General features: G+C 39.3%; 1 protein-coding gene across 1 annotated transcript in view; it reads left to right on the top strand.

Moving 5' to 3' along the window:
- The first annotated feature begins 2,590 nt into the window (after nucleotides 1–2,590).
- Nucleotides 2,591–12,544, top strand: part of LOC118428053 (filamin-A-like) — a 28,459-nt gene continuing 18,505 nt past the window's right edge. Inside the window, exons 1-3 of the mRNA XM_035838015.1 lie at nucleotides 2,591–2,756; nucleotides 4,276–4,361; nucleotides 9,037–9,133. Coding sequence (XP_035693908.1) covers nucleotides 2,683–2,756; nucleotides 4,276–4,361; nucleotides 9,037–9,133 — 257 coding nt within the window. The 5' untranslated portion in view covers nucleotides 2,591–2,682. The remainder of the gene's footprint in view (nucleotides 2,757–4,275; nucleotides 4,362–9,036; nucleotides 9,134–12,544) is intronic.

A 12,544-nucleotide genomic window follows, 5' to 3' on the forward strand; every position in this document is an offset into this window, starting at 1 on the left:
CAATAAGCTTGTACGGAGAAAACAGGTTGCAACTTTAAAATTGGCTATCACTACTAGCCCCCCAATTATTGAAACCTCTACTTGGAGAATACACGTGTATGGCGAGAGTAGATTATTCAGATTTTTAACACAGCTTATAGGTTGTTGAACCTCCCTCACGTTTTTCTACACAGCCGTGCAACTTGTTCTTCTTGCCGCACCCATGATCTAACCTTTAATCTCATGACGCGTTGGCAAATTACTTTTCATCCGCGCTATTCATGCAGAGGGTGCGGGCAGCAATTACACTTCCCAGCTACAAGACTTCAGACTAACACGGCATTTTCTTAGTTTCTCACCTGGATTTTACCCGTGAGTGTGGCTTGTCACCAGTTCAGGTGTGTACTAACACTGTGTTTGCATTAGGATAAGTAGAAAACGTTTGTTGGCATGATTTAGCTTGATTCGTGGCGAAATCTCGGCTTCTCTCTCAAGTGCTCATTTTGACAAGTTTCCAGTTCAATAATTTCGATCATTGCCACCCTATTTCTTCAGGCTTTTTACGCAAACGCTCGACGTTATTCTAGTTTGCTTCGAATCACCAACGTGATACGAACTTCTACCTACTGCAACTGACAAGCGTTGGTTCCATGCCCTTGATGCATTTAATCGAGTTTGCTACATTTGTACTTGTGTTTTTTTCTACTCTATCGTTGACTAAAATCATACTGAATGGTAGTTGTAATACTGACTGATTTTATACCTCTGAAGTACTTTCGGACAAGTTAAAAACTTAAAGCAACTCATGCAAGGCACATATAAACAAATCCAAAACTGCACATCTTGTACGAGATTTCTTGATACTTGTTGATACTTCCAGTCGCAGAGAAACATCCAAGAATACAAAAATGTATAGCACATGGCTTGTATAGCACCAGCCCACCCCTGAAATGCAAACAATGTAAAAAATGTATTGTGCCTAAAAAGACCTCTTCCGTTAAATTGCCCTCATTAGGTGACTGTTGTGAAGAGTGCGCAGCGTTACTGCGCAGGGTCACGGGGAATGGTACAGGTCACGGCGCATGCCTCGAAAATACTAGTTGTACTTAGAACAGAAGCTGAAGTAAACTGTGGATTTTGACATCTCGATTTTCTTTAATGCTGGACCTTTCCTTTTGATGTCGCCGCAATGACATTATTGATAGGAAACATTGTGTTGTCAACTACAAAACATCTTTTTTAAATCTATAGAAACACCTGGCAATCCTCGCAGTGCATATATTTGAATGATTGGCTAAAGATGTTGTTTTTGTAGGACAATGTACATTTCTTTACATACATGTAGTTTAATTGTAGGGATTCTGAATCAATAAATACCAAAGACAATGACTTCTTCGGAATCAACCTCCTTTCCAGTTGAATGAATGCCCTGGGGGCGTGTAAGAAATAAAAGACTACATGTACTTAGTAATTCTCTTTTTTTGTACTCTGAATCGTTCTTTAACGAGTCAATGATCTTTTGCTTTGAATATATTTGTAATTACATTTTCTTTTTAATGCCGCATGGATACTTTTTGGTTGGAAAAATCGGAGATGTTTGGCTCTTAATTATGCCAGTCACTCATCTGTAACATCAAAAGGAATTAGCCTGTTTGTCAGGACAAAGTCTGAACACTGTCACTGAATCAGGCGAAGGACAGTATGGGCTAACGTCTCAGAAGTCCCATCGAATCCTTAATAGCCTCCGGCTAATAGTTGAGTAATCTATGAACATCGGAATTGAAATCTTTTGTTTGTTTGTTTGTTTTATTGCGATCTCCATTAGTGTACATCATAAAATCATGCCACTACTCTTCCTGGAGTCATAATAATAAGAATAAATGAAATACATGAAATGAAAAAGAAACAACTTAACATCAAAAGCGGATAATTAGCGTAAAATAATAAGCAGAGGTCAGAGGTCAAAATAAAGAAGTGATCATACATAACGAATAATGAATAGCAGAAGAAGTTAACTTAATTGATTGAAACACAATCCAATCAAAAGTGTACTAATAACACAACATAAATAAAGAACTTAGATATACTGAAATATATTGTTTTATATATATAAATATTTTGTCGTTAAGTTCTTGCGTACTTTGTCATAGTCTGGCAGACTGACTGACAGAGAGAATAGTTGAGTAGCCCTGGCTATTCGGCCCAATAAATCAAATCAAATCAAAATCCTTGATGTGGTACATACCACACTACACGGCTGTTCGGTTTACGTAGCCTTGCAGTGGTCTTTAATTGTTATTGAAACTGAGAAGTCACATGGACACATGTTGACTGCCAGTAATAACGAATGCGTTTTGGAAGGTAACACTTTCCAAAGGCAACACCTTTGGGCCGATGCTTGTAACCTGTAAATTACCTATGTTGAATAGACGAACATTACCATGCATGAGTGCTGAGACAGAATCTGACCACTAAAAGAGGCCATGAGTTGACCTGTTCTAATCTAAAAGGCATTATAAACCGGAACCGGAAGAAGAGACGCGTCATAACTATTGCAGTGACGTAGGCTATTAAGACAAAGCACCATTATAAATCATGGTGCTAATGACGTCAAATTTACGCCTTACAGATCACAAGAACTGTCTTTTTAAAGCCACCCTCCTCCCACCCGATTCCCAAGTGAGACATTCGGAAAGCTGAACCATGCCGTCGAAAGTCAGAGTGGAATATGATGGTGGAGTTTATAGGAAGACAAAAGTACCTAAACGCTCTCAAAGGTAAGAAATATTCAACGACATTCCCGTTTTTTTTTCATTTCTATAATATGTATAATGAGAAAAGTCCTGTTTTTTCATTTCTAATGAGAAAAGTTGTCGACGAAGTGAATATCTACAATTACTAGTAGTCATAATCAGCACTACTTTATACACCTTACGAATTGCCATCGCTATACCTCTTATAGAAATGTAGCATTAACACATTCTGTCCTTATGTTACCAATAACACCCCCCCCCCCAGAATATAAGTTGTTTTCGCCGCATAGTATCTGAAATATGTAGTATTCTCCTTGCCACACCATTGCGCGTGTTGACAAAACATACCCATGGCACGTACACCACTGAAAGTAGACTTTAAAGTTTAAGATCAAGGTAGAAGAAGTTCATTGACCCAGGTAATTATGAATATAAATTAAGTCCACTACAATTTGCTAACCCAACTTTTTTACACACTTCTTTAGCATGCCATGCAATTGTGACAATTCTGTGTTTCATTCAGACCATGCTCTGTGCATTGCATCGGGTTATAACATATTTATTCAGCACTGTGGTTGAAACCAAACATATCTCGCTTCTGCATCGGATGAGACTTGAAAATCCGTCCAATGTTATGGTACTGCCAAAGTTATGAGTCTCAGACCAGACGTGTAACGTTAATGGTAGATTAGACGTGTGTTTTGAGTCTTTTAATTCTTTGAATAGGATTTGCTGAACCGGCTACAATGAGTCTGTAGTATTGTTAATGTTTCTTGTGAATTGTTTGATCAAGGACGTTATATAACGTCCTCGGTTTGATTAAATGTTTGTTGTGAATGGTTGATGCAGTAGAATAGGATTTGTAGCTCATCTGTAATCATTGGATAAAAAGTTTTTCAAGAACTCCGCAATGTACACCAAGTCTGTAGTGTGGTAAAGTATGTAACGTTAACTGTCAAACTATTGTGTCAGGTAATGACTAACAATGAAGTAACAAAGGAAACATTATGGGCGTTGTCCGATTGGACATAAAACGCATTTTCCTGTCGTCACACAAGGGGATTGACAAACCCACTGATTACGTACTTCCTTATTTGGAGAAAATATCAGTTATGCATTCCTGCGGTAAGACAACTTAAGCAACAATTTGCTCACAAATACCGAAATATTTCTTTAACTTCTCTTTTTTACGCGTAAATAAACGGGTGTTACTTATTTATAAAGCCATCGCGCACCTAAGCAGTGCTATAATGATGTTTCCGTGAGAGGCATTGTGTCCGTGTTGTTCCAAGCACCGCCCTCGGGCAAAATGGCGCCCGGATCCACCTATTTCGAACACCCTATCCCGCCATGCCTCGCGCGGCGCACCTTTATGTTGGGACCGCGTATGAATGGTTGCGCAGTCAGGTGTTAAACTGGGCAGAAGGGGCAACAGGAAGACGATGGAACAAATACCCTAGTAAAAGGAAAGTTCCAGCACCGTGGAAGAGTTGATTTTGCTGACGGATTTATCAACTGAACGTCTACAATTTCATTTACCCAGGTTGGTGTCGTCAAGGTCATTCCGATCGTACGAGGACATACGGTATATCGAGAGACCACCGCCAGGACGAGACAATATGGCGTCCCGTGAGTATGCTTTAGTATCTTCTTTTGCGGAAATTATCTCTTGTCGGAAATTCTAATGACATTCGCATTTACATTTGAGTTTTAACAAGGTCTGACCGTTTCCGTATCTCGCAGGCCATCTTTAACAATTCCTGCAAAGCTGTATGTTGGATGATCATTGATTAGATAATACGGAAATTGTGCTTCTGTAAAAGCTTATTACACTCTAAATGTGGAAGCGTCATGACGCTCTCCTTCACCATTTTCGAACTGAAATAAACGTTTTGCTTCAAAATAAGCAATTTGCTATGATGATTCTTGGCCGTTCTTGTAGAAAATATCGCTGCGTATCTTAGACTCAGAACCAGGCACCATGACAGTATGAATAGTGTTACACACCTGTAGAAAAGAACCCCTAAGGAAACGTGTGAACTAGTTTCTGTTTGATCTGCATGACTTCACACAACCATTGAGAGCTTATAACACTGTCTCTACCACTTGATAACCGCTGATGCTGTTATTGCGGAACAACAATACTCATTTTTAAACCAGATGGCAAGTGTCTGACTCTGCCTCAGTCTCTGCTTCACCGCCATGTTTAATGGATAGGTCGGAATGTCTTCGGGATGACCTTTTCTACAGGGAGGTCAACTTTCAAGGTTGAACTTCCCTCATTCTCACGTATGGCGAAAATATGAATAATGCCGTTTTCTTTACAATTATCAGTCGATGAGTCCCCTGTGTATTGTGCAAAGTATGCACACATACAGCAGGTGTCAGAAAGACAGATTCGAAAGTGATCTGACTATGCAGGTGCTTGGGAATATCGAATAAGCCTACATCTTTTAATCTTCACCATTATATCACCTTGCAAGTGTTCTTGTTTAATTTTCATGTCCAACATACATTTGAAAGATTTCTGAAAACGACTTCCCGGTCTGCAGCTCTATAAGACAGTCCTCAGTCCGTGAGAAAAAAAGCCTGGGGTTTATTCAATGTTTTGAATGAATGGCTATGATTGTCGCAGCGCAGGCCGCCTTACGGGACAGCAATGTGGTCGAACCGGTACGTCATATGATACAGACCCGAAGACCCCCCAGGTGTTACCTCTAGTGCCTAATTAACGTTTGCTGCTCTTTGTCATCAGGCTTTTTATCTCTATTAGTCACAAACAAACCAAATTAACAAAGATTGTACACGCTATAGCTGACTTAACGATAGTGATTGCCCTAAATCTGCCGTAATTCTCACTTTTTTTACGGCTGGACAGCCAAGCTGAAGATCATTTCACATAGAGGTATATTTCTAAGCTTGAGATATTCCTAAAGGCAGAGGTTATGGTGCCCAAACTGCTTGAAATAATGCGGGAGTTCTGTTACCCTGTAGTGCAGCGTATATATATATTGTTTCCTGCACAAAAATGTTTTCATAATTCATAAGGCCTGCATTCGTTTATACCCATGTTCCCATCACACAGATGGGTAGTCAGGAAAAATGGGCGATCATAGTTTAGCTGTAGTTTGAGTTTGAATATCATGTTTAATGCACGTTATAGTCATTTATAGTTCCATATTCCTAATGACATACGGTGTTTAGCCAATCTTAGACAAATTGTTGACCAACGAAGCATATTCACCACAGCATGAGACCTCACTACCTAAGTGTAGCAAGCGATTTTCATCAGTGGATATGTAGTGAGTAGGTCACATTTCTGGCCACTTGTTTTGAGAAAACGCACGCATGTGTACGCATGCATGATATAAACATCGTGCTTGTTGGCTTTTCTCCAAAGACACATGCATATAAGTCTGTTATGGCAGACTTAACACTGCGCACGCTCCACAGCGGCGAAGGTCGACCCAAGAAGGCGTGTCTCCGCCCTTGCGGTTCGATCCAGCTGAGTTTATTTACGTGTTGACCCCTGAAGTCTTCTCGTGGCAACACAAGGCGTCTACCCGCGGGCGTTTTCACATCGCTATTGTCGGAATGTCAGACACTTGGCTGTAGGATGAGCGCCCACTGTCAACAACGGCTCACAGTCTCACCATTTGGCACGAACAATGACTAAATGTAAACAACGAGGAAGATATTACGATATCGTTGCCAGTGCAACAGTTGGTCTTGTAGTAAATAAATGTCATTCAAATATCAAAATTAAGATACAGTTAGAATTCCTGTCAAAAGAGCTAAACTTGCTTGATGTATTCGTTCCGCCGTCAAAGTGATGATTAATGTCGTCCTTACATTTTGGGGTCGCCTGAAGCTACTTGCAGGTGAACGGACGACGTCTTTTGTTGATGAACATACCTGTGCATTCAAGACCCAAAATACCTTTCAGTATTGTGTGAAAGACCCAAAATACCTAAGTACAATAGCCCACACTCAAAAGAGCAGCATCCCTGTAAGATTATGGCTTTTGACTAATCCTACATCGATCAAAAATTCATGGCTCCTTATGACTTAATTTAACCTTGTTTGTTAGTAGGTTTAGATGTGTGTCCCTGATGTGACCATGTCCTGTATGTCGGTGGGACATCTGCAAATCTTTATACAGTACTTAATACTCGATAAAAGTAGTCAAATTATGCTAACAAAACGCAAAATGATATGTTACAAGAAAAACAAAAATAGGGTCTTGGAAGTTAATGAAACTCTTCTTGTTGGTGTGTCTGGTAGTACAGATTTTGTGAGGTAACCAAGGCCGCTAAACAAAGGTAGTTATTAACTTTTACGTGCCGAGGTTATAGTTAAGTTGGCACTATACATGGTCATCTGTGACTACAGGGTCTTTCGTGTCCAGCTTGTCAGTCATTTGACGGACAGCAGTAACGTTTGTTTTGCTAGTCTCACATCAGTGATCTCATCTAATACTGCGGTGTATATAGTTATCTATTGAAGTCTTGTAATACCTCGTGTGCATTGAGCGTTTGCAGCATATTGAGGCACAGATGTTTGCCTCTAGACCTCTGTTACACACAACAGAGGCAGTCATACACGTTAAGGAGACACAACAAGAAATAAATGCAACGTTAAAGCCAAATGTAAAACATGTAATTGAAAATAAACATATATGATCCACCAGCTTTGTACCAGAATAATAACACAATAGTAACGAATATATTCCATCCATTGTGTGCCTTCTTAAAGGTTAAGGTTATGATATAATAGCTCACTGCTTGTATTGTTGACAGCACTCTTTGTGTATATATATTTGGCCATGCAAACACTTACCAACAATGCTTGAGGACTTTTTTTTCAATTTGTCCAGCTTCTGTTAGCTTTGAATTACTTATTCCGAAATATATAGAAATATAAGCTGGTCATATGAAAGCTTAATGACAATGCAAGGAATTTTCTCAATTTGTCCAACTTCTGATAGCATTGCATCTGATCCTATCCGATAATCGAAAGGAATGTTTTTGTAGAAATTGAAGCTAGCTGTCCTTGATCCAGTTGTTTCATAAGCTAATTGATAACGCAAGGAATTTCTCAATTTGTCCAGTTAATTATTGTGTTATGGTTACTCTGCTTCGATCTAATGACGGCATTTAAGTATGTTTTTGTTGAAATGCTAGATGACCAAGGTCCAGTGTGTGGTCTTGTAAAACAGCTTTCGTGATATTTCTAACAACTTGCCCATTTTGTCTAGATTTTGTTTGCAATGTGATCGGAATTTCTATCTACTGATGACCTGAAAAGTATGTTTGTGTAACATAAATGTCGGACAAGCTATACTTATTCCTGGCATAATGACTACATTTCATAAGTCTCCCTAAGGAGATTAGTTCGCGTGACACTAAAATCTAATGCTGGATTTATCCAATCTGCCTACATTTGTACCATTGTATCTGAGATCGGCCCAGGAGATTACGATAGTCCCTAATGGGTTTACAATGATGTAATGTTTCATATTGATACGGTTCATGAACCCAGGTTAAGCGTACCCTGATATTTTCAAATTTAACAACACCAACCAACCAACCAACCATGACCACCCATAAAATGCTTTTATCAGATTTTGAATCACTTCTTTTCTCATAAGTTTTGGCTTATGTGGTCATATTCACACATGTTGCGTGTAATCATGATCACTGGATCAATATTAGATCTACACACCGTAATTTGGAATGCATCCTATGTCGCCCTTTTCAATATTTTCCCATTTTATTGATTTTCTCGAAATGATGGAGGTATAAAGTTATAATAAGCGCAAAGAAAAATGAATCCATGACTACATTATGTTCTTGTAATGTTTTGAAAAGATCATCAAAATTTTCATTGGGTATGTTCATGCTGAAAGTGGCCACCTAAACACATCATATGGGTGTCCATCTATCAGAGACACGGAATCAGTAGGAAAACGCTTCAAGTAGATGAGTGTAATTATCTACATCTGATTAATTTCCCCTAGAAGGTTATGTGTTGCATAGCTTTGTATGTATTTGTACGTGTGTGTGTGTGTGTGTGTGTGTGTGTGTGTGTGTGTGTGTGTGTGTGTGTGTGTGTGTGTGTGTGTGTGTGTGTGTGTGTGTGTAGAAGACCAACATAACTGGATGGATTGTCTTGATATTTGGTATGTGGGTATAGACGTCGAAACGATTACATTTTGGGCTCCCTAGCACCTTACTATGGTACTACAGCGGAACTTCCAGGTTTCATATCTCGTTTTATAATATATCTGACGTTCCTGCTCCAGTGTATAACGGCCGGCGCTGGGACGACAGGAACGGCGGAGACTGGATGACCGCAGGCCTGCCGGACACCAGGAGGATCGTGGAGCTGGACGACGATAGGTGAGGATAGTTTTTTTCCATCTCCATTCTACTTCCTGGTTTTCTCACTACAAAGGTTCCTAAGGTAACTATTTTTCGAACGGTCAGACATCTCATATAGTATTCACTGCATTTTCTAAGCGACCGAGGGAGTCACTTAACTTAGTCACTGTCGATGAATGCTGTCTGCAGCCAGATACGTCTGACAGTTTACAAAACTTGTCCAGTTGCTCCAGTAAGTTTTGTAAAAGATCCGACATTTGATATAATATTCACTGCCTTTCGGTAGTGACAGAGACAGTCAGTGATTTACTACCACAGACGAATACTGCAGTCTGACACGTCTGACCCATTTTATCCTTATCCAGTTGCTTGAGTAACATTTGTGCTCAGTGTCCCATTACCTGAATGTGTAACGTTCATCGACGTTCTGGGTTATCTAGGATTATAATAGATTAATAAATTGTTATAAAATAGGGCATGAAGGTTGGGTCCGGGAGTTTTTATAATGGTTTTAAACTTCTATACTATAGGAAGAACGTAAAGTGAAGCAGAGATTGATAGGAGCTTCTTGGAAGCCCTCACCAACCCCACAGGCGTGTTCCTTAAATAGTACAAGAGCTTTCTAGATGCTTCAACTAGATAGATATTTAAGAGGCCACTGATAACACATCACTCTATTATATTGATTCACCACATGAGCATTATTACTATTAGCAACTACTTAATATACTCTCTCTTTCAGAGCTGTCCTTACTTGTGGTTTATATCCAATGTTCAGCAATTTTACAGCTGGACGCATCTTTAGACAGTTTTTCTGTGTTGTGACATAGTTGGCCTTGACATCTGCTCCCAAATATGACAAGATGGATAAATAACAAAAGATCTGTCCGAGAAGAGGATAACACAAATACCGCTGTAACAACTAGCTTAGGGGAAGGACGTTTCTTCGAAATCATTATTGTAAAATCATCGTATGAATGGGAAGATGATATGGGTTTATATACAAATTGACCAGCCATGGTCACTATAAAATGCGGGTCTTTAGACATGTTAGATTATAGATAATTCTACCAATTTTATCTGTCACGAAACTGAATAATGATCAACAATGTCATATATCAGTACCATATCAGCCATTGTGCCATTAAATAGATATACATTGTGGAAAAAGTAGACAAATACCTTTCCTATGACATCAAAATAGAGCCATGTTATTGGCTTCTGATAGCACCTACTTTGGAATTTATTTCATGGATTCGTAAAAGTTTTCAGCAAGTGAAATATCTAGCAACAATGTAAAGACATTATCTTGAATGTTCCAAACGAACAAAACATTTACCCTAAAAGCACCTTAATATCTATTTACCCTGTTGCTATTACCTGTCATGGGTGCGGTTAAGAACGTGTAATAGGCAATTAAGCGTTAAAATGTTGTCAGGGCGTCTCCTTTTCTTGACGTACACACACAACATCGTTTAGTCACTTCATTGATTGCCATACAAATGTACATATGATCTGATGCGTTAATGTCCCCTTACATACAACTCAGGTTAACATTCACCTGTATTTAGGTAGTCTTGGGATCTACATGTCTTAAAAGCTATTAGTTAACGCTACAATTGAACAACATCATTAAGAAATGAATTACAAGTGCAATACCTTAGGTACACACAAAGAGACATGTATGTAAGCATACAGAGGAACTACAGTAGTGTGGATTTATGAATGATGCTGGTAATGCTATTTTTAAATGTTCTGACACCTGACGAAAAACAACGGACATTATTTGAAACGTCTGACCGTTTCCAAAATCATATTTAGTTGCTCGAGTAACTGCTTTTGGGCGTATCTTATTACCTGGATGTCTAACTTTCATCGAAGAGTACCGTAATACTATATGCTGATAAGGTCACAACATATTTTACACACTCCGTCGATTGCCATACGTAATGGCTAATGTCTTACCGCTCCCTGTGGGAATACACTATATTCGGCAAGAAATTGGACATAGAAGTTTTGCTGGAAAATGTTCTTTCAAACATAACATAACACAACATAACATCATTGCATAACATTGAATTCCTAAGGGAGACATGAAATGAACCTCTGGTGCAGCTTTTATTTGCAGCTATCAGCTCCATATGCCATGCTACTGTAGACAGTTTATATCTAATATGGAAATACTATGAGCTATCTAAATTGATATCCTGTAGTTTTGTAAGTTTTTTTTTTGTTAGGTTCTGAAATGCCCTTGTTCTGCTATGTCCAATATCTTGCCACTACTGGAATCCCCTGCAGTCTGCTGTCCCATAGAGTGTTCGTGCCCGCTAAACCGGAAGACGAACCCTCGCCGCCTCAAGAGCTGCAAACTGACCACAAAGATCCCAACATGCCCAATGAGCACCTTAAGAGGTAGACTCGACAGGAAGCCATACAGCCAGAGATTGATGTTGTGTTTTTGTAGCTATTTGTAAGGGTGTCAAAATGAACACAACACATAAATGTACTGACCGAATAGCACCACGTCAGCAAGCATGAAAAAACTGACGGCTGTCACTGCCTCAACAAATTTATTTGACGTTACGTGTAGCACTTAAAGAACAGGAGCCACTCCAAGACTACATGCACATGCACCCTACTACCACCAAAGACTCTCAACACCGTGTACCATTTCACACTATTTTCCAAGTAATGTTTAGATGAACGATGAAGCACCAAATGCAATTCCTGACATGCCTGCCTGTCATGAATGTCACAGTGCACCTTCACGAATGTTAGAATAGATAGACATTGGCCATCGCCATGCACATCGGTGTACGTCTATCACTATTCACATTGGTGAATTTTGTAGTTCCATCACCATGCACATTGATGTATGTTCATCACTATTCACATCGGTGCATTCGTACTTCCAACACAATGCACTTTGGTACCGGTGTACTTCTATCACCGTGCACATTGGTGTAGTCTATCACCATGCACATTGGTGTACTATCTGCACAGTGCAAATTGGTGTGCTTTCTTCACCATGCACATTGGTGTACTTACTACCTTCTTCTATCCAAAAGAGGTGTGGCATACATGTACGTTGATTTCCGGCGGTGAGTCCTATTGTTAACAATCACGTTATGAAACGTTTAACCATGCACACTGCCAGATGATTCTTATTCAACAATCCACAATTATCATCTTTCAGGGATGATCATCTTTCAGTCTGTCAGTGAATATGATACAAATGCATTATGCATATAGCCTTATTTGGTGTTTGCACTCACGTGATCTTGACGTAAGTACTGTCCACCATACTGGATGGTTACGCATGGAAGTTACCAAGTCATTTTTTTCAAATTTTTCAAATTTTGTAATGCAATTACAGCCATGTCCTATAAGTACAAACTAAACAACACTTCTTCATACAATTCAAGGTTA

This window comes from Branchiostoma floridae, chromosome 12 (assembly GCF_000003815.2).
Source record: "Branchiostoma floridae strain S238N-H82 chromosome 12, Bfl_VNyyK, whole genome shotgun sequence".
NCBI classification, from domain to species: domain Eukaryota; kingdom Metazoa; phylum Chordata; class Leptocardii; order Amphioxiformes; family Branchiostomatidae; genus Branchiostoma; species Branchiostoma floridae.